Genomic DNA, 23169 nt, shown 5'->3' on the forward strand with positions numbered 1-23169 from the left:
ATACCGGTGAAAAAATAACTAAATAGAATTAACTTATCCGAAAGAATACCGGAAAAGCGTCTTACATTAAAAATTCGTTACCCTATCTACATACTTATAGTGATCAATACTAAATTGAATATCTATTAAAACTAGCTAAAATTACTGTCAAAATACGTTACTATCGAATGCGTTATTACCCTACAGAGACATAAAGTAGAATATAGAAATAATATAAACAGAGATAGATCTTATGTGTCTTTAACAAGATAGAAAGAAACAGATATATTTCTCAAAATCTAGACATCAACAGAACGTTTTGTCACAATTCTTCATAGAATAATATCACCTAAAGCATTTTTAACTATTTCCCGTACGTCAACAAGAGTCATTCAACTCACAACAGTAAAGGCTGAAATTCAAAAGTACCCACGTCATTTTGCGAAATTCCAAGAACGGCGCGTACAAAAGCCACTTGCGCATATATGAGGGATCTACATTGAACTTCACAGCCAACATAACAATTATTTAATAATTATGTACTTAAAGTACGATAAAAACTGTCAACACATTTAAAAATATCTGGATTATCAACATGGCAACTTAACACAGAATGTTCATGGCTTTTTTTATTTTTGAGAATATTAATTTAAAAGTGTCTACTCATAGTAAAAAACTATTTTATGCATTCCAAATCAATCAATCACAAAAAACCATAAGTCTACTAAAAAAGTCAAAGGCCAGCTTTGATTTCGTCCTAATTAAAATTAGGTTCTCGTTACCTTCTACATAATACCGAGATAGCATTCGACATCACTCACATTGCTCATCAACGTACTGAATACTTGACTCATAAAACTTATAATGCTATGCACTTCACTTCGCCTGCACGTTTAATACGTCTATCAGCTCTTGGAAGTCTGTAACGTACCAAGCGGCGCGTCTCTTTACTTCGTCTCGGACAACGTTTCCACCGAAACCTAGAACAAAAGTCCAAAATTTTAAAATAAAATAAAAAAATATATAATTATTATCACATAGACCAACACAAAGAAAAAGTCCTTCGATCTGATTGACCCGAAAAAACCTGATTTTTTGTTAGTTTTTTTTTTGTTTTTATGGCCGTAAGCCACACCTGTGAGAGATTTATGAAGCTTCTCTCTCAGCCGGTGCCTTTACAGCTACCAGACACTGATATAGATGTCGCTGTATTAACTTTAATATTGATTTTATCGAGAGTCGTGTTGTTTTTACTATAGCCTGTCTTTTTTGAAGACGGATTAAAATGACATTGCAGGGTTGCCAGTTTTAATAAAAAATTAAATAGTCATGTAGTTGTTGTCGACAGTTTTATCGATAGATTGTGAAAGAAAGTAAAATTTTGCCAACAATATCTGAATTATGAATGTTACGCCTTTACAGTGATTATTAATCGCGTTATTGACTTCTTTATTCTCATTCTGACACTTGGCCTACTAGTGTCGAAATCAATATTTATTCATAACATTTTAATAAGAATCATCCACCTGGGATTTGATTATCTATATTGAATTAAAATGAAAAATTGAAAATATGTCTCCGTTTTGTATTTTTAATAGACATAGTTCTAAATCCAGTGCTACATGCATGCATGTATGAGCTTACAAAATTGACAATTATAATGAAAATTGCTTGGTAGTTGAACGAATAATAGGCCGATGATGATCCTAATGAAATAAGTTCGGTTATTTATTGCATAAGCGTGACGTCAGCGTATCAGTCGAAAGTCGACAGAATATTTATCGACAGCAATCACTAGCTGCTTGCAAGCGGGCAACACTTTTACGCAATGAACTGTCATTTTACTCCGTCTTCGAAAAAGATAGACTATACCATGATAGTCATATTTTTTTCAATGAGTTTGTTGTAATTATTAATACAAAGATCGGACACTAAATGTCGAATAAATTGTATTTAAAGTCACATGCTCTAAATTTGCAACGGGTGGTCTCGGGGCTTACCAGTTTGTATACACAATCATTTTCTGACAAAACAAATGGCATTATTCTACTCTTATGGTTAAATTATCTATCTATATATATGGGCCTTAGGCCACCACGCGTGTTGTTTTCACGTGTCTAAACCATTTCCTTTGAGGGAATCCGTACCCAGTAATGTTAATAATGTTTTCAATATTATTTTACAATGTTCGAAGTTTTCGTTGTTAAAAGAAATCGTGTTTTGTTGTCAATACTAAACGACATGAAAAGTACACAAACAAAACCACTTTCTAATACATGTTTATGTTACTAACCAATAAATCCATCGGCAGGCGGACTAGCCTCAGCATCAGTGGCGCCATCTCCAATCATGATGATGCGCTCGTATCTATGCTGATCCTTTAGTCGTCTAATCACGAGGCCTTTGCCGCCAGATCGGGAGGTAGGCTCGTTCTCATCAAAGCCCGCATACTCACCTGGAACAAGGATTAAAAGCGTTATTAATTAAATTAGAAAACGATTGGCTTATGCGAATGGAGGAAACTATAAGAGCATACCACGAACGTTGCAAGTGGAGGTCTGCAATCTCTACCTACCCCAGTACGAGATAACCGTGACATTATGTGTCCGTATGTGTACATTTCTTGTCCGTTATAAATTTATTTTGGTGATTTGCATAGGTGCAATTTTGAAATTTTTTCGTATACTTAAATTTGAAAAATAATGGCGGACAGAATGTAATCTAAAAGTTTCAAGACCTTATCATAATAAAGAAGAAGTTCTTATCATAATAAAAAACCTTAAGAACTCTCTGCACATATTGATATACGCGTTTCAAAATTAAAATAAGCCATTTCACTGTGGGTTCTCACAAGCTATCAAGGTAAAGGGTATTTCATATCCTGCCCCTCCTACTCGACCACCAACATCAACAGCAAAAGCTAATAGTTGGAGACTTTTATGTCACCTGCACAAAAATTACAACAAATATTTCTTAAAGATCCCAAAGAGTAATGGTTATTTGTAAATATACTTCAACTGTATCTAATGTCAATAATGTTTATGTACCTAAGAAAGATACGAACAACTGGAACTGTTTTATAGACGACCTTTTAACTTCACTGACAACACAATACACGTGTCTGCAAACCGGACGAGAAAATATCGATGGCTTCCTAGAATAGTAACCTATTTCAAAACTACCTACTTTGCCTGAAACATGATTTAACAAACATTTTAGCGTATCTGGCGCGCAGGGCTAGTGATTGTCAGGATTATTTTAACCAATAGAAAGCTCGATGGCCTATTCACCAGCTGTATAATAACTCAAAACCATAAAACGATTGTTTTGGGCTACTATTCTCAAATTGCAACAATATACAATTTAAAAAAATGGCGCCGACCGGCATGGAAGACGAACGACAACAATTGATAACCAAATGGTTAAGTGTTAGAAAAATAAACAATGACGAAATATTGCACAACTTTAAAATATAATAGCATTGAACTACTGTTCAACCTCCAAATTGAGAATAACGCAGACCAGGAACAGTTTGTAATTTGTTTTGAAATCCGTTGTAAACATCGTAGCTAATGGAAAGTTGTGATCTCTGCTTGCATCCATAAGAAAAAAGCGTAAAGTGTATGTATACGTGATACGCTTCATTTTAGTCAGCCGTGGCCATGAGACATGTAAAAGACCCGAAAAATTGGTTTGTTTGAAAAAACAAACAAGAAGTACGCGATTTAGTTATTTTTAATAAATTTGAATGAGAGCGATTTAAAAAAGATCAATTTCAATTAAATTCATTCATTCATTTTATTTTCTATACTTTAAAATTTTTGTACTTTGAACAAACCTAATAAAACCAAGTATTTTTGATGTCGGAGAATAATATCCTCTTTAGGACGCTAGCTAATTATAATGTAACAAGGTAAGTAATTTATAGCTAAAGTAGACATACTCTTTAACAAAAATTAAAAACAAAGTCTCCAAACAATAAGTCCATGCCAACAAGAAAATTACAGTATTAATCACGCGTTGAACACGAACGGTTGACGTCAAACTAGAACAGATAATCGATTATTTAAACACATTAGCAACAACAAGTCATAATTAGTACAAAAGTTGAACTGTGAGATTATTTTAAAAAAATAGCGACACACCCACTTCGTTATCAGTTGTAAGTATGACAAGCTATTAAACAAAGTGTCATCATGTTGACCTGAGCGTGACCAGATGCATCGCGTCAGCCGCCACGCCATGTGCGCGTGCGCTTTTGTTTTTGCTTTTTGCGGTCTGTACTAAGTAATGTAATGTTGGTTAAAATTCCTTGAATAAACCAATACGAGGAAGGAGGTAAAATACATTTGTCAAGATAACACCGTTGGGTTTGCCTGGAGGTATTTTTTAAATAAATAATAGAGACACGCTTGGCCACAATCTCACTTGATGTTAAGCGACGATATCACTGACGATGGTACAGTCTGCCTAAAAAAATGCCTATTCACTCTAGCCTTGAATAGCCCCAAATTGTACTTTTAGCCAGTAGAGTATTCCATTCCTTAGCCGTACGCATCAGAAAGGAGGAAACAAAGCGCTTAATGGGAATGGGTGGTATATCAACGATATAAGGATGGAGTGTCCGGTAGTAGACCGAACGACGAACGGTGAGGGTAGAGCTAAATTGAAATGTATCCCATAGAAAACCGACAAGCAGACTATTTTCTGCGATGGTCGGAACTTTGTAGCTTCGACTCCACAAGATAATTATTGTTAATAAGGTCAGGGAAAGAATCTGTTAAAACTGTGTCGACAAGTATATACTTGTATTATAATTGATTAATATAAAGATTGACACAAGAAAAATTCCTTCGATCAGGCTGAATTGGACGTAGCGCCGTCTGTATAGTATGCGGAATGCCGAGTTACTTTCCCAAAAAACAATTGAATATCACGGTTGTAAAACATCGAGATATCTAATAAAATTAATATTACGTAGACTTATGTCGTAAAAGGGCGTAAATAAGAGAATGTATATCTGATTTTAAATATCGACAAGATCAGTATTTATTGACATCTTTTGTTAAATAACTCCACTAGTTTTGTTACGAGTATGAATACTATGATCGAATTTTCGTATCGGAATCGCCAGAATTTCGACGACTCGATAACTGGACACGCGACTCAGGTGGTTAGAGCAATGCTACGATACAGCATGGACGTGGGTTGGCAAACCCACCGCGGTGGCAAAAAAATTTTTCTGTGTGTTCTTTCGCTTTCTATCTTTGTAGTCATAATCATAACAAGATCAGTATTGTTGAGATTTCAAGCACAAAATAAGATTACGAAAAAACATCTAATTACAAAACCTGTCTTGTAACAATGAACAATGAGAAACAGTAACCCACGTAGACTAAATAAAACTAAAAATAAAAACCAATTTACCACAATCATTTATCACATGTGCTGTGCATGCGCACAGTGAATGTTAGTTGCGACCACGTTTATCTAGGTGTATGTCTGTGACGATATTTCTTGATTTCAATGCGGTTCAATAATATTATTTTCTTTTATTTTTGTTTGTTATTTTAATTAATATTAGTGACTATTTTCTTCTAATGTCATTAGAATATAATTGATATATATACAAATAGAATTGGTTGTTTTGCCTTGATAATTTAATAGGGAATATTCATGGAAAATCGAATGTATAAAAATGTAACATAAAATTACGCCTATTAAAGCTCAAAGATTACGGAACTCCCCTTGAACTCAACTCTTCCTTTACACGTATCATAAAGTAGTAAACCAAATATAAATAGCATTACGGTAATGTTTTAACCTTATTGCGTAACAAACAATATAACGCACCACAAGTGTACTATCGAAGGTTCCGTCATTGACATAAATTTACAAAGCGAGGGCAGTTTATGACGTCACTAGGTTTACAATTTTATCTCTTTAATTATGTATAGTTCAAGATAACGAAATTGTGGTCTTTGTTCCACGAACAAAGCTAATTAATAAGGAAAACTTTTTTCCTGTAAATTTGTAAGGAAAAATGTACCCTTCATCATAAATATTTATATATTATTATATTTTACTACTATTGTAATGCATGTTAACTTTAAGCAAATTGCACAGTTTGTATTCTGTAGCTATGGCATAAATAAATCAATCAAAAACTGTTGTACGACAACAAAACCATGACATTAAAATCTTCAACATATAATTCTTTTCTTTTATTACGGGAATATGTGCGCAATTGACCTCCATCTCACCTGATGGAAAGTGGCGATGAGGTCGACGATGGAGTATGCACACGTATATAATGCCTAATCACTCTCGCCTTGAAAAGATCCAAATTGACTAAAGGAATAAATCTGAGGCAGCAATTTACACTCCGTAGTCGCCACGCCAAATAAATGTGAAATTGTAACGCTTCGTGCGAATCTTGGATATATCCACAAATAGGGGTGGAACCGGTCAGACGGTGGGAAAGGGGGCAATTTAAATAGTTCATATTATAGAACACATACTAATATGTGTTTTGGTTAGATTAGGTATAAATAAACACTTTTTGATATTATTCATTTTTCTCCGAGGGCGATAGTTTTCGACAAAATTATGCTGAACATTTTTCATTTACCAAAGCTACAGTGCTTTTCTGTACAGTCCAACCGTGGAACCCTAGCCTTCGTCTATGCTTAGTTTGTTTTAGAATTAGAAAAAACGTAAACAACGAAGCGTTGATCACAAACCATTTTCTTCTGCCAACAAATTACAGTGAAGGAAAACTTCGTGACAATCGATGACAAATGACATTTACAAATGACTAACTAATATGTTACTGTTTTATAAAAACCTGTCAGTGTTAACGTAGTTATCTAACGTCCGGAAGCTCCGTTTCTTTAAGTTTTTTATAGTACTTGGTGCTTGGTGTAACGGGCTAGTATCCGCAACTCTCAAAATTTCCTTCTGTATAATGCTAAATAAACAAAGTATAATATCCGATGCTAGAAAGGGGATGGCGGAATGATTTCATGCAATACCGTCGTACACTCTACGTGATAAATATCCAACACTCAATTCTCTAAAACAATAACGCCGAACGTATGAAGTTACGTTGCATAGATGCGTATCATTTCTAAACGTAATTGTCGATCACATAGCTGACTTTTCAAACCTATTAAGAACCGATAAAACAAAGTACTATTTTGAATTGAACGACCAATAATATACTTATAAGACATTTATTTATTGATAAGGCAGCGACTGGATTTCTATTGACATTGACAACTGAAACAATTGTATTCCGATTTACGTAATTGCAAATGCTTATCATTGTGTTCTTGGTATTTTAAAAAACAACAATGGAGTTCAAGCTTCGGAGTTGATCGTGTTTTACGGAATTGGACGAATACGTTGTGAAACAACGTCGTTCTGCTTTTGAAAATTTGAATTTTACCTCTTATCAGTTCCAGTAGGGAATGGCAATTAAAAATATACCATAAATGCTAAATTAAAAATATACCTTAAATCTAAATGTATGGTTAATTTAAAGTGATTTTTTACAGGGCCAAAGAGTTTCTCAAAATTAACTATATTCATTTACAAATCATAAAATTTGAATTTTTAATTCAAACGTCGAAGGTATCGGTACTTGAAAATAAAAAGCGTGATGTTCTTTTGTTTTTTTTTTTTGTTCTGAGTAGCACTGCAACTGTTATGAACAGATGTACCGCTTACTTCAAAAATAAAATATCGTACTTACCATTAAAATAGAATTTGAGTCTATTAGCGAAAACGTTGCTAACAGGGATGCCGAGTTGTATGGCTACAGGCTCGATGAGGCATCGGAATCCGCCGGTTACTAGGTAGACAGGAACTCCTCGCTCGTGAAGTAGCCTTACTAGCTCTCTGCAAAGATATTTAGCTCATCTTTATCTGGATCACAATTCCTTATCATAACTAACGTAATCGACATTTTCATTCTTTGAAGCGGCTTTTTTACGTCTTGTTTAGTTTCAGTTTCAGCGTAATAACATGTTTCAAAAAAAAAAAACTTTATATGACAAAATCTTAAAAGTTCGAAAATGCAAATGCGTTAGTTATGACAAAGAGGGCAGCATATTCGTCATAACAAGCAACTTTACAAAAAAAATATGCAAAAAATTATTACGTCCGTCCTGCTTAGTATGTAGTATTGTAGTAGTAGAGCTATTTCTGCCGCCAAGAAGTAATGAAAGTATTAATGCGTTCCGGTTTTGAAGGGTAAGGGTGCTGGTGAAATTACAGGCACATGGTACTTGTTAACTTATGCCTCAGGGTGATGGGCGCTGCGGTAGTGCCCCCCAAATTTTTGCTCTATTTAAAGCTCTGAGCGGCACTACAACTCTTATGGACAGACGTGTCGCTTACCATCAGGCGCACTACTTGTTCGTTCCGTCACTTGGTATTATTAAAATTTAAAAAAGTATGTCTTTCGCAGAATGTCCTTTTCGCAGAATATCACTTTGGTAGAACGTTTCTTTCATATTTTTTCTTTCGCAATGTACACTCACTCCTTTAAACAATCATGTTACGATAATATCACGTGATATTCAATATAATTTACTAATGAAATTAAAGTAGGTCGAAATTAACAAACAACACAATATACATTCATTACTATGCTCATGGCATTAATCAGATTGTTCGTGAAATAACCACAAAAATCTGGTATTGACAAACCAGCAATGAATGTTTACGCAAAAAAAAAACGAACAATTAAGTTGGGGTCAAACGATAAAATACCGCGGAACTGGAATAATCTAGTTTTGTATGAATATAGGTTATAGTAAAAGGCATCGTGACGTAAATATTTTAAGATAAGTTATAATAATTATGCGTATTCGACATAATATGCGTACTTATAATTATGCGCAGTATTTTTACGTCACCTAATATAGACCCTATTGACAAGTCTAACAGAACCAATAACAGATGAAAAAACAAGTAGTGTAGGCGGCGTCACAACAGGTTTTTTTTATAATACTAAGTGATGGGACGAACAAGTCGTACGCCTGGTGGTAAGCGACACGCCCGCCAGTACCATTCAGAGCTTTAAGTCGCAAAGATCTTATGGGGACTGCCACTGCACCCGTCACCCTGTGATATAAGTTGACAAGTCCCATATGCCTGTAATTTCACCAGCACCCTTACCCTTCGAAACCGAAACGCAAGTAACGTTCACATCACTGCTTGGCGGCAAAAATAGGTAAGGTGGCAGTATTTCCCTGGATGAAGGTAGAACGACGAACTGGTGCAGGTAGAAACCACTAAATAAAGATGGCGTAGGATTATGACGAAGCTTAAATACAGTAATAATCGGATTACTCACGATATGCCAGGGGTAAGGTGCGTGGGAAATTTGTTTAAGAACTCTTGGATTTGGACGACTGACGGTCTAATGATGTCCAGCCTTTTCTTCAGGGCTTCTTGGAAGGTCATATTACCACCCATTGCTTCTGCAGTTCTGCAATCAAACGTATAAAGTTCATACTGAAATAATTTGGACTTTACTATGAGTTAGATTATTCTCGGATTTAAATTTGTAGACGATACGAAATGTACAAGGCCAATAGCATGTCACGCTTGAGATTTAAGATTTACATTGAACCCTATGCCGCTTACGATAATATTGATCTTATCGTAAGCGGCAATCTTCTCGACTATACCTAGTATTGATAAACATAGTTTTATAAACCATTCTTAAATTATCAATTTCTTAGGTTTTCGCGAAAGCTACACATTGCAACGGAATTTATTTTTTCAGGTCGCGTATATTTGTCAACCGTGGTCATAGTCACTTGCTATGAAAGCGGTCGCGGAAGTGCGCCTTGTGGAATACCTGTACTATTAATCCTCTACTCTAATCTAATATGCCTTAACTGCCTCCGTGGCCGAACGGTTACCATGCCGGACTGCCACGCAGAGGTCCCAGATTCGATTCCCGGGTCGGGAGAAATATTTGTATGGCCTACATTTATTTCTCTCGCGAGTTTGGGTGTAATTTGTGGTTGTCTATGTGTGTGTCAATGGCACCCGCAACACAGGGTTTCCCTAGTGCGGAGCTATGTTGAGTGTATGCGTTAATATTGGTTATACTATTTATTTCAAATCAGTCAGCTATGACGACAGGACCTGTAAGGAATCCGAAACGTTGGTTTAGTTGAAAAAAGAAATATACGCGATTTTTGATCCGTATGCATAGGTCATAGGTTCATAGGTCATTTTCAATGAGTTTTAACTTTCTATTCATTATATTCCGCATCATCTTAAGCTTACAATCAGTGCTTCAAGGGATCCTGATTCATGAGGGATCATGATTAGCTGAAACCCGTTCTTTTTGTCTATTAATTTACTATATGTATTTAGTGCTCCATTGTCGTAATTAATATGTGTAAAAGACAGTGAAGACTTTAATTGTTGAGGATCAAGTAAAATATTTACGTATATTATAGAAGATCTAATAACAAATTGTTTGATAATAACTTTGACAACACAAACACTATGCGTGCGTCAATTTTTAAGAGTTAGATGGTATTAATTTAAAAAATTAAGAATTTCATAATAGAAAATGATAAAAGTTTGAGAACAAAATGTAAAAGAGACATTGCAGACTAACAGCATTACTTATAAACACTATTTAACTTTAGATAGCGCTTTAAACTATGTTTTAAAAAAAAATCTTACATATATACATTGATTAGTGCTAAATGATTAATTAATTTGTTGTTTAAATAGCTGTCAACTTAAACACCCTAGGAACTTCCTTTATTTTTTTCCATCCTCTAAGCTAGGAAACTTGTTTAACTCGCTAACTAACAAGATGGCTGACATTAATCAGCTGTTAGCAAGTTACAAAACGTCAATGAGTTAAGCAGATTCGTTTTGTTTTTTTATTGTGAGAAAATGGAAAGTTTTCGGCGTGATAGCAGATTTGCGGTACTTTAAACAGAGGCGCGCAAAGAACAAGAAACGATACGATACACTGCTCCAGTTAGATGAACATGAATTTAGGAAACGATATCGTTTTTCCAAAGCAAATACGTTAAAAGAAAATGAGTTTGTTAGCAAACAAATTTTGTAATTTTTAGATTTTTCGCTCCAAATGTCAAATGACAGCATTTTTTTTCTGTTTTTTAGCTTTCAATAGCTATTTTTAATGGTTTAATATTCTAATGTTGCCACGGTAATAATTTTTTCTTCATTAAACATTACTTAAATAACATTGACTTACAAATATTAACTAAGCAGTGTTTAACTTCTTTTATATGTAATAGAAAGGTAAATAGTGCTTAAAATCTTAAATAATGCTTAACTAAATATTGGTTAAAGGGATGTTTAGTTGTTTTTTATTAGTAAGACTGTTGTACTCAAAACTCTATATCGTTTCGTTAGTGAATCAGTTTCCAATAAGCTCAGTGGAGTTCATTGAACTGAACCAAAAGGTACAATAAACATGACAATTGTGGCTGTCAATAAATTTTAATTGATGCCATCGACACGAAAGCAGAATAACTTTAAAAAGGAAAAATAAATTATTATTATTATTATATATCATGTAGGTATCAGGCAGGTACTAACGATAACAGAAAGTTAATAAAATGTGATAGAGAACAAAGAAATACGCCGACAAACCATTATCAACAAAATGTTCAACATTAGAAAGATACCGTTCGGTTGTCATGTTACCTGTGAATGATGTTCTATCAACGCACAGATTACAATATCAGATAATAGAAATAAATCGCGGCGGATATTAAATACGTGATATGGTCCTACTCCTCACTATCTGGCACATCCGACATTTTTGTCGGATGATCAATCTACCTACTTTTTGTAGAAGTATATTTCAATAATTGTTGAATATACTGCAAAGTCAAAGGGCACAACTGACAATAATCAGATTGTTTACTACAAAAACTCATATTTAACGTTTCTTATGTTAAAAACTCTAATATTTAACCTGATTTAAATACAATGAAAGCTTGTGTATAAAACATACGGTATGTCTTTATAACATAAATAAAGTACTTAATGTTAAACGCATATTTTAACTATACTTTTTATCAGAAAAACCTAACAAATATTTAAACACATTTATCTTCGAGTTTAGCTACTTGTGCCTTTCTGTCTTCCGAAGGCAGAGTATGTGTTTATTCGACACGAATTACATCGCGTTCACAACGCGTGCATCTAACTGTCATGGCAAAATACGCCCTATTCATTTAGATTTTACGTTTTAACTTAAATGAGCGGTCCGGGCGCGCGAGCGAGACTGGCTTGTTTTTGGTTGGCGGTTGTATTAATTATTCCGAGGAATTTAAATGTTGTTGCCTAGTAAATAGAATACAATTTCACAGAGCTGGGCGATAGCCGTGTGGCGGCCGCGCGAAAACTTTTGCGTCGGGTAACTGGGTGCTTAAGGTGTGAAATTAAAATAACGACAATTTGTGAGGAGAAGTACGTTGTAAAAACTTGTGTGAATGAAATATAGTATATTAAAACAACAAGCCGACCTTAATTATTTGCTATACATTCACATTTAAATCATATGGTTTTCGCAAGGTTGTTTAAATTTAAAACGTTACCACACCTGTATTTGTTGCTATATGTATAAGTTTAGGTACCTTCTTTATTATGCGAATTTAAATTACAAACGATGTTCACAAATAGCTGACTTTTGTGGATGTCAGGCAGTAAAACATTTTTATAATGTTTTTTTTTTCCTGTTATTATGGAACTTGTATGGTCTCTATCAGATTGGTCGCCTATTTATGTCGGATAGAAAAAATAGCTAATACATAGCTTTAAAATCATTTAAAATAGAGCAAGATATATCATGTTCTTCACTTATTCAACTTAAAGAATTGTCGGATACAAAAGATGCTAACTTTCGGAATGCTGCTAATTCGAATGCTTTAAAACTATTAAAAATAAAATAAGGTATGTACCACAGGCAGAGTTCAGAGACCCTGCTCCCGAAGAACAAAACGACGTTTTTCTATTATGAACGATCTGTGAGTTTCGATCGGGGCTAAAACTAAGAATCTATGACACCCGATTTGACAGTTTCGAAAAAGCATGTCTTTTGTTCACGGACTTCGAGAATAGTCCCGTAGGTCATCCATGGTGGGAAAACTGCCGTAACTACTTTTTATGATTGGAGTGTAGGGTGCCTGTTTCCGGAGACCATAGGTAGTACCTAAGTGCTTGTTTCCGATGTTAACCATTAAGATTTCAAACCCTTGGTACAAATTAATTACTACTAATTTCGCACGTAGAATCTTTCTTTAAACGTTTTGTGACTACTAAAAACTATTGCTAATTAGAAGAAAACGGAGTACAATTACAAGTAAAAGTATTATTTCATTTAAATGATTAAATAATGCTTACAGTCGTCTGACTTCATCTCCTTTTCCGCAGAACTTAGCCAGTTCATCGATGCCTTCATCCCTGATGACAGTGGAGTCCACATCGAAGCACACGCAGTCTGCCGTCCGGAACAGCTCCTGGACGCTCTGCTGACGAGACATGACGCTGATGGACATCAGCGACAGTGTCTTCAGAGTTGCGGATTGCAGGTTGTTCTTGATGCTGTGGAAGACAAAGAATTTAGAAGATTCGTGAACAAATATAAGAAATTAAAGATGTGGTATTTAGTATGAATAAAGATTGCGCGATAGGAATCAGAGTTTCAGATTAAGATTGGGCATTGTACGCTATTACATTTGAAACGATGAGACTGAACCCCTACAAGAACACAACAAAGCTGAAGGCTTTTGAAATGTGGGTCCACCACCGTGTCTTGAGAATCTCATGGCGTCACCGGGTTACAAATATAGAAGTAGTCAATAAACTATAGGAAAAGGTGGAGCTTATGAACATCATTATGCACAGGAAAATGTTGTAGGTACTTAAGTCACGTCATGAAAAGCAATTAAGTAAAAATTACTCAAGCTTATAACCAGGGCAAAACCGCTGGGCAAAACGAATTGTCGGTAGAAGGCGGCACTCCTCGTTAAATAATTTGAGGGAATGGTTCTGCGTATGAATGGGCTGCAGTACCACCTCGTTCTTTAGAGCGACAGTCTCTAAAGTCAGGATTGCCATGATGTTGTCCAACCTCCGATTATCCGATTACGATAGGAAAGGAACACCAAGAGATGGTATAAAGCCGTTTTATGCCAATATCTTTTGTAATTATTGTGGCAGTACATTCTCCGCTCAGTGATCTCATAATTAAATAATAGCATCTTGTTGTTAATGTTATGTTCAGGCGAATTTTGTTGGATTTCACGTCTTACTAAGTCGTAATAGCATTACATCGTATGAACCGTTTCCATGTTTACTGAATATCTTTATCACATAAGACAAGATACCGGAACATGATATGAAATAATAAATCATGGAAAACTCCCAAAAACAAGTCACAAATATGATCGGACGATTATTGGCTTATCGTTATCATTAAAGCAATAAGCAATAAACCCATCATATCAGATGTTGCTGTGCAGTAACACTTACAAACGATATGCCCCCAGCGAACAAAAAGATAACGTAAAGGAAATACCTGGAAAACCGAGCCGAGTTTTTCAACTGTTGAAAGAATCCGATGATTATATAGCTGATAATAAAATTTCCAGCATAAAACTTAGCCTCTAAATTGAACAGATTAAATCTAAGAACGTAGGTACATAAAATGAATATATAGAGCTAATAATTTATACAACTAAATAAGGATAAATACAACACAATTAGCACCCTTGGTGTAATACGGTTATCCCTTTCAGACCGGCTCCGAAACTACTTGGAATTTCTCCAAATAAAACTTGTCTACCTGAAATTGACCTGTAGATGACGAATCTAAGGTCAATTTTTCATTTTCCAACCGCCATATTGGAAAATTTTGGCCCGCACAATTGTATTAACTTTGACCCTCTATAACAGGCGCACAATTGTGTAGGAAACACGGTTGTATTTAGATAGGCCTTCAATATATATTTGAGTAAAACACAACAACAATAATTTTGTTATAATTATTATTTAGTTAGTGAATAAAATCTTAACACATTTTTTACAAGCAAAATCAACAAACAGTCTTAAAATGTACCTATTCTAATAGTACTTTTTATCATAATAAGTCTCACCGTGTCGTCTGGTGTAAAATATTTCTCAAAATATTGAGCAGGTGTTCCTACCGAATTTACATTAGGCAAAGAATCATTTAATCATTTAAATTAAGGTAAAAAAAGGTAAAAAAGTTCGTCTAAAGCGCATTCGTGTGACGAAGGCCCCGTTTGGAAAATTATTCTTATAAACCAATCTTATATCTGCGAAATGTCAACTTTTCAGGAGAGAGGTTTAGATGTTACGAACGAAATTAGTCGATATTTCTGTTTCCTTTAACTTCCTATCTACCGACCCGAGAGATAGGGTTTTCCAGAGAGACTACGGGCTCGACGGCAAGACCAGGGTACGGCGGGCGTCCGGGCCAAGCCCTCCGCCAGTGATACGCCTCTGGCGGACCCGGACTTGGGTAAGGACTCGCTGGGGTTTGTGGTTAGCTGCAGTGACGGATATGTTTGTCTGCCCCAGTTTTGCTTGTGCCGGGGCGGCTGTCTCGTGAGCAGCTAGCGCGTCTTAGTAGCGATCTAGTTGAGGGCCTGTATGCGAGTGCGTGTGCGAGTTGCCCTTTAAGTTGCAACCTATGTCCAGACATTGTCGTAGGTCACTGCGACTGGCATCTCCGGCACTAGCCCGGAGAGCTAGTAGAGGATAAGCTAGATGTCCCTCCAGCCGCTTAGGTTATTAGGAACTGGAGAGACGTCGTTTTTCGGCGTCGGGAAGTGAGCGTGCCTTACAGCTCCGCCACCAATAAGGATATTTGGTAGTGGACTCAGAGTCGACGGCTTAGCGGTGGCAACTGCTAGTTGTGCAATGCGCAACGGGAAGTGAGCGTGCCTACAGCTCCAGTACCTATCTGGGAAATAGGGAGGGTACTGTACGTGCACCCGGGGCGGCTTACCCGAGGCACTAGCCTCTCGAAGAACCGGATGAAGTCAAGTGACAGAGGTCGGTGACAACCCTGTGCACTGGCGTATCTGGGGTCAGAACCTGTACTTGTAAGGTTCCTGTGCGCGCACAGGCTATAGTGTCCTTCTCGTAAGGGTAGGTAGAGAAGTCACTATAATCAAAACTAACGTAGAAAGATATGGTGCTTTTCCTTTAAATATGAGAATTATAAAATTTCACATAGGTATACGTTTTATTTTTATGACACATGTGATATGATTTTTTTTCGAATACTAAGTACAGTTTCCTATAATTTCCCAAACTCGCACGTCAAAAAATCTAATATATTCTAACAAATACGTTTTAAACGTTGTAATAAACTGTTAAATATTAGTATTTTTTTATTTTTTTTTTTATTTATTTATTGTATAAAGGACAAAATACACAAATATGTTTCTAATCGCATTATAATTGCTATTTGAGTACATTAATTGAGTCAATGGTGAATAACTAGTAGATAGGTTATTGGGCCATAGATATCAATTTGTGAAGTGATAAAAGGCACACACACAACTTCTACGCTAAAGTATATTAGAAATTAAGTTGGAACTACTATAAGTCGGCCATGGCCGTGACCATGGGACCTGTAAAAAGCCCAACATGTTGGTTTAGTTTGAAACAGGTTTGAAAGAACAAAAATATGCGATTTAGATCGGAAAAACTAGTTTCATTTTCAATGTGTAAGAAAGTGTCAATCAATAGACTCAGTATAGCTGCATCAGGCAGTGCCGGGGGACCTATTCTCCTATAAAGAAAGATGAACGGTCATGTTCCATACTTTCGGGATTAGTTTTGTGATCATTGTATACAATGGATATATCCAGGTAATGAAAGAATGAGACATCAAATAGCACAACTCCAACTATCGTTTAAAGACAATATCTCTAACTTTTTATCATAAATTCTGTTTACTTATTGTCTACAGATGTTACTGATACTAAGGAATCATAAACAAGGCTAAGCAACACTAAATTCTAGGCCTATGGTCGAAGCGTACAACATAAAAAGCTTCTTAGAAATTTGCAACGTTCTAGAGTGAACGAGAAAAATCGGCCAAGTCGCAACTTTCAAAAGTAGAATGTCCGGTTTGCGAGGGTCTTACACAATCCTTGTTTTTTCGTTCATCGCTTTACGTTTTGTGTTTACTCCTTATGGGTATAATACCGCAAAGAAGTTTCGAGTTTCGTTTCGGCCCGAAAAAAGAACTAAGGTTTCGCACACGAAACCAAATACTGTCGTAATTCAAAATTGTGGAATTGAGAAAATACTATTTGAAAATTTAAAAAAAATACAAAACGAAATCAATATAATATTATTATTTTCGTTTATAAATGAATGAAACAAAAATAATCACACTATTCGCAATAAGACCCATTCAGTATTTTTTCTTTAATTTTCTAATTATGTTTTCCCAATTCCACAATTTTGAGTTACGACAGTATCTGGTTTCATGTGCGGTTTCCAACTAAGCGTACTATTCTAAGAAATACAGTCAATTAAATAATAGTATATGTAGAAATAAAACTTAGTATACCCTTGCTAAAGTGTGAAAGTGTTACCAAGTAAAAATTAAATAACTTACTCAGAATAGAGAACAATTAGAACTGTTCTGTTACAAGAGCCACTATCCTGTGGAACAAATGGCTCGCTTATGACGACTTTACGAGTTTTTCCCTTATTTTATAACAGTGCTATAATAGCTTATGTACAAGTACCTATTAAAATATTTCCTATATAAGTAGAGGATCGTGCACATTTTGCGGTTTCACTTGACCCATTTTTATATTCAATTATTTACCATAAAATACGCGCGTGTACCTACTTCTTTAGTAGTGTACATAATTATGCCTATGTGCTATCCACGCGATGTGATATAAACAAGTCTCAACACATGTTTGTCAGTCTATATTGCCTTCAATAACATCAATTGTCCCCATTAACTGTTTATGTAACGTCTGTGCTGTTTATGTCTGTTGTTTTTCAATTCTACACCTACATATGACACTTTTTATTCCATAGTTGCAAACAAATTTGCCGAGGTGTAGTGACATGAGGTTTAGTGACATTTGGTTTGAAGGTCATGTAATTGATGAAACTACATATTTATCACTACTACCTATTTACAAACATTAGAAATATATCTACATTACAAAGAGTTCAATCTATAATAGTAGGTAACAAAAAACAACTTACCTGTATAGTGCCATTTTTCCAAAGTTTTCTCCGAGAATATTACAACTTGTAGAAATTACTGATTTACTTGTAGATTGTACATATATCTATGATATCAACGGAGAAGGATAAATTTTATACCGTTAAAAGACGGAAAACTACGTACACTCCTCCGGCTAGTGTGATATCATACAGTTAAGTGCACTCCCGCGCAACTTATCGCCTTATATCCCGCGAGCCTCCTCAGATAAAAGCCGTGATGCGAGCTACGGGAACTACCATCGCAGAGCTACGTACTATGAATGACGTCAAAACACTAACTTCATTGAAAAGACATACGGCCAGACGAGAGACACATTTAAAGTAAGGGCGCGGAAACGACATCTTTCTCTTTCCCTCGCTATAGAAGCGAATGGAATGTTTGTGGAAACAATTGTTTTGCGAATTGCGTCGGTCGTCGGGCCGGGCGCAAAGCGTTATCACATTGCTACCTAATAATAATCTTGTTTTTTAAATGTCGTCATTTCAAAAACCTAATAAAAATAGGTACCAAGGTACTGTTGCTGCGCAATTTTATTCTGCAATAACAATAACAAACAAGGGCAAAATAATAAAGTGACTAATTAGACCTGCTAGAAAATAAATATAGCAAAAAGTCCTGTTTTTTAAAACATTTTAAAATGAATGTTAAGATGTAAGAAAATCTATTATTGAATTTCCTTCTCATCTGTGCATTCAGGTATATGCAATATGCGTTATGCATATGCAAATAAAATAATCATCAATAGATTTTGAAAAACCTTTTTATATCTTAAGAAAAATTTAGATTACAAACTAATAATTGTTAAAGTTGAATAAGAAAACTTTATCACTAAAGTATAATGACCGATTCACGGGGGGTTTATTATCTATTCAATTGCCTCAATAATGACTTCTTATTGACACAGATGGATGATAAACTATGATTTTATAATTCCTTTGAATATACATAATATTCATCTTAAGGGCAACATAATAATATAAAGAATTATGTAAAGTTCTTACATAAAAATTTAACACAATTTTTGTCACCTAATCTGGTTCTGTTTATGTTGGTAAACAGTTGAGCAAAGAGGTTTTAATCCGAAAATTTGTAATGTTATATGTTTTTAATCATTCATCCAAACAATATATCCAAAGCATTCCACCAGAGTTTACTATTTTGAATGTTTTGGCAGTAAAAATCGCATTACCTTTGAAGACATTAACTGTGGTAGCCCTTATAAAATTTTCAAACCAAGAAAAACCAAGGTGGCAATGTAAGTTGAAAGTGTGAAGTCAACCGGATCTGAAGTCTAGTCTTGAAAATAACAGTGCATTTAACCTCTATCTCAACTTAAGGAAAGGGATGATGAACTGAGGGAACACGCACATCCGTGTAATGGATATACACATGTGCCTTGAACAAGTCCAAGTTATAACATTCAGGGAACAAAGTCTTCCAGCAGGGAATTTCACTCCATAAACGCCACGCCTTATAAATATGGAAGCGTAACACTTAGGGTGTTATTATACATTTTCACTACATAAGGATGGAACCCCATTCTACTTTTAATTCGTCGATGATGGTTAAGGGGTAGTGGAATTATTTCATGCAAATTTCATTGCACACACATCTAAAACAATTATGAATACTGCAATTTAAATGACCAGTTTCGCAATTGCAATGTCTAACAAAAAGAGTTCAAAAGCCATTGGGTTATCTATTAAACTGAAATCACGCGTCTAGCATATGACTGATACTCTCTTGAGTTATCTCAAAATTAAGGTAAAGTTTTTATACATTGAAATGTTTTTAACCCTCACTATGATGCAGATGTTTTATAAACTATATTTTTCTATTGACAAATACACATTTATGTTAAAAATTAATTAGACCCAGAGTGCAGAGGTAACTTCTCAGTATTTACTAATTTGATAGAAACTAGTATTTGTAAACAAAATTGACTATTTCTTTATTATTAATACTCTACTGTAGAAGGATTTATCTGGTTGTCTTATAGTCAACTAATGGTGGTCAAATCCCATTTAAAATAATTTAGATATAATATTTAGGATACAGCATTTCCATAACTTATGATGAGGATACAGACCCATCAGCACATTCTATAAAAAACTTTAAAAGACAATTTAAAAAAAAGTTGATCCACATCTCGAGTTCTTAGGTTTTCGCGATTGTTACACATAGGAAATGAAACTATTTTTCCGGATTTAAATCGCGTATAATTTGTTTTGAAACAAATTATACGCGATTTAAATCCGGAAAAATAGTTTCATTTCCTAGTTGATCCACATCATTATTAAGGCCGAATAGTTGACGAACACATACTGCTTTTGCATTTACAATCAATCCTGATGACACTGTTGTATGTTATGGAAAGAGTCATGCCTTCCAATTAACGAAGCTATTGGGGGTCTACAATTGTAAACATCATTGTTCAATTGAGGCATTTATTTGCATCTTCAAAAAGATATACATGATCAGCACTCTAATTGTCTAACATGAAAGTTAAGGTTTAAAAACCTTTTAATATAGAGAATGTACGAACAAAATCTGTATTACCACTTATTGAACATTACGATTTCCAGCTTTTATTATTTACTTTTGTTTATTTATGACTTCCTCTTCGACTTTCATTTGTAACTGAGAAAAAAAACCCAATGTGATATAAATATATGTTATATATTTATGTGTTATAAACTATCCAGTAATTTAGTATTACTGTATGGTTTATGACTTACTAAAAAATATTCAAACTTATGCATTAATAATATTAAAGGAGCTTCAGTAATTATACAGTTATTTCGAGTATCAAGCAATTTGTTGTATAATTATGTTAGATCAATATAGAATTGTGTAATGTCATTCCTTGTGCAGTTACGAACACATCAAGTTAGACATTTTACTCCGTTGTTATCAAATGCATAGAGATGAATTTAAATCTCAACTGTCTAGACTTAAGATTTTAATGCAAATCTAAGGATAAGATACAGTCCCCTATACTTATAATAAGATAAGCTAATGCAGGTTGTGGTATTAACATGTTTTTCAAGTGCTGTGAACCTTCTTTGTGTAAGAAGATAATGATTTAAAGATTAAGAAGATAATAATAATAACACACACATACTCACAGCCCCGCACTAGGGAAACCCTGTGTCGCGGGTGTCATGGATACACACATAGACAACCACAAATTACACCCAAACTCGTGAGAGAAATGAATGTAGGCCATACAAATCAACCCCTCGAAAGTAAAGTACCGTATGTTGAAATTGCCAAGTTTACAGGGGAGCGTTTTAAAGTTCTGAATTCACTAGATATCGGTTAAATATCTCTGATGATCTTGTAGTTGATTGGTCTATGTGAGCTTTGCCGAATAAAACTGAGAAATGTCAAAGTCACGTGTTGTGCTCATTTCAGTGAATAAACTTTAAAACACCCGGCTGTAAGCTTAGCAATTACGACATACGATACTTTACATAAGAGGAGTCGAAATATGTCACCCGGCCCGGGATTAGAACCCGGGACCTGTGAGTGGCAGTCCAGCATGGTAACTGTTCAACCACAGAGGCAGTTTAGTTAATGCACATAACTTAGAAATATACATACATTTGTACAGTCAACAGCACATTCAAGCTATACACTTTTGTTTGAATATCCTTCAGTGCAGTGGAACAAGATTTGTCAATGTGTAGCTTGATGTATTGCCATCTATACATTCCGCCTATCTGTCTTTCAATTAAGGAGCTACTTAAATAATTTAAGTTGATAGACCTACCTTAACTGATTCCCTAGCAACAATCCGCCATTAAACTATCAATAAAAATATTGTCAACATAATGTTGTGAGAAGTACAATAGCTTATCTTTATTACTAAGGTTTAATTTCTAACAAAGCTAGCTATCTACGTACGTCAGTGAGCAAACGGATTGGCAAATTATTTATTACTTTGTCAATGACCTTGCTAACATTTTTTTCGCTTATCTAAATTACGTACCAGGATCTAACCTATGCCATACATGTGTTTAGATGTCATGAATGACAACCGCAATTTATGCACATAATAATGTATTATAAAATATGTTATTTATTTATTGTTTTTATAGAAAATATTGTATCCTGACTTATTTACCTGTTGATAAAGCTGTAGTTCAACGCTCGCAAATACATGTCCGATTAGATAGACAACTGCTTTTACCATCACTCCTAATTGTTAAAAAGATAATAGTCATTCAGCGTTAATATAGAAACGCCCATGACGGAAAAACACTAAAATTTACATTTGAAAATCTAAAATACTTGCAATTCAAAATACGCACCACACCACTAGCTTGTCACATTGACATTCAATTTCACTTATATATTATAAGGGCTATAACACACTGACCTACCCCACCCTGATCCTGACTAGTTTTGGGTCATAAAAAATTTCCATTTTGAAAAATCATAGTTTTCTGAATATTTTTTTAATATTTTTAATAGAAGGTACTCAACTATATTGTGAAAATATTGGAATGCATGTTAGCTTTAAAAGTGGTTACACACGGCGACTTTTAGCAGCAATGTAAACGCGCGTTCGTGAAACGCGCGATTGCATCGATACAAACGCACGATTCCATTAATACAAACGCGCAATTGCGTCAATTCAATCGCATAGAAAGCCCAAGTGTAGCGATTTCATCGCGTTTGCATCGCTGCATGCATAAAGTAGACGATTAGCGACAGTAATGCGTTTGCATTGCTACAGCATCGCGTTTGCATCACTGCTAAAAGTCACCGTGTGTAACCGCTCTAAGCATCTTCACTGTATTCTGTAGTTATGGCATAAATAAATAAATAAGGCAAAGCAGAGTTTAAAAAAATTACATTTAGCA

The 23169-nt window shown here is 34.9% G+C and overlaps 1 protein-coding gene across 2 annotated transcripts; it reads right to left on the reverse strand.

Annotated features, from left to right (window-relative positions):
* LOC113235765 (phosphoserine phosphatase) lies at nucleotides 1-22550 on the reverse strand. Of its 2 annotated transcripts, none has more exons than XM_026471655.1 (6): nucleotides 22428-22550; nucleotides 13405-13605; nucleotides 9344-9478; nucleotides 7736-7881; nucleotides 2273-2434; nucleotides 1-959 (listed from the first exon to the last, which is right to left on the reverse strand). In XM_026471655.1, exons 1-6 carry the CDS (start codon nucleotides 22463-22465, stop codon nucleotides 856-858), a joined length of 786 nt encoding a protein of 261 aa, XP_026327440.1. In that variant the 5' UTR covers nucleotides 22466-22550; the 3' UTR covers nucleotides 1-855. The 2 variants fall into 2 exon arrangements, with proteins under 2 accessions (XP_026327440.1, XP_026327441.1); XM_026471656.1 differs by lacking the exon at nucleotides 22428-22550 and adding an exon at nucleotides 18277-18538 and having other exon boundaries at nucleotides 3-959.
* Nucleotides 22551-23169: the final 619 nt, after the last annotated feature.

The sequence above is a fragment of the Hyposmocoma kahamanoa genome, unplaced genomic scaffold (genome assembly GCF_003589595.1).
Source record: "Hyposmocoma kahamanoa isolate Upper Pololo Valley unplaced genomic scaffold, ASM358959v1 88, whole genome shotgun sequence".
NCBI classification, from domain to species: Eukaryota; Metazoa; Arthropoda; class Insecta; order Lepidoptera; family Cosmopterigidae; genus Hyposmocoma; species Hyposmocoma kahamanoa.

Bases quoted from the DNA above. Each gene is read 5' to 3' on its own strand.
- LOC113235765 (XM_026471655.1), bottom strand. From the start codon at position 22,465: ATGTATTTGCGAGCGTTGAACTACAGCTTTATCAACAG. The intron at 13,606-22,427 runs GTAAATAAGTCA...TGTCTTCCACAG, and splicing joins AACTACAGCTTTATCAACAG to CATCAAGAACAACCTGCAAT. The intron at 960-2,272 runs GTTAGTAACATA...CTTTTGTTCTAG, and splicing joins GCCTGCCGATGGATTTATTG to GTTTCGGTGGAAACGTTGTC.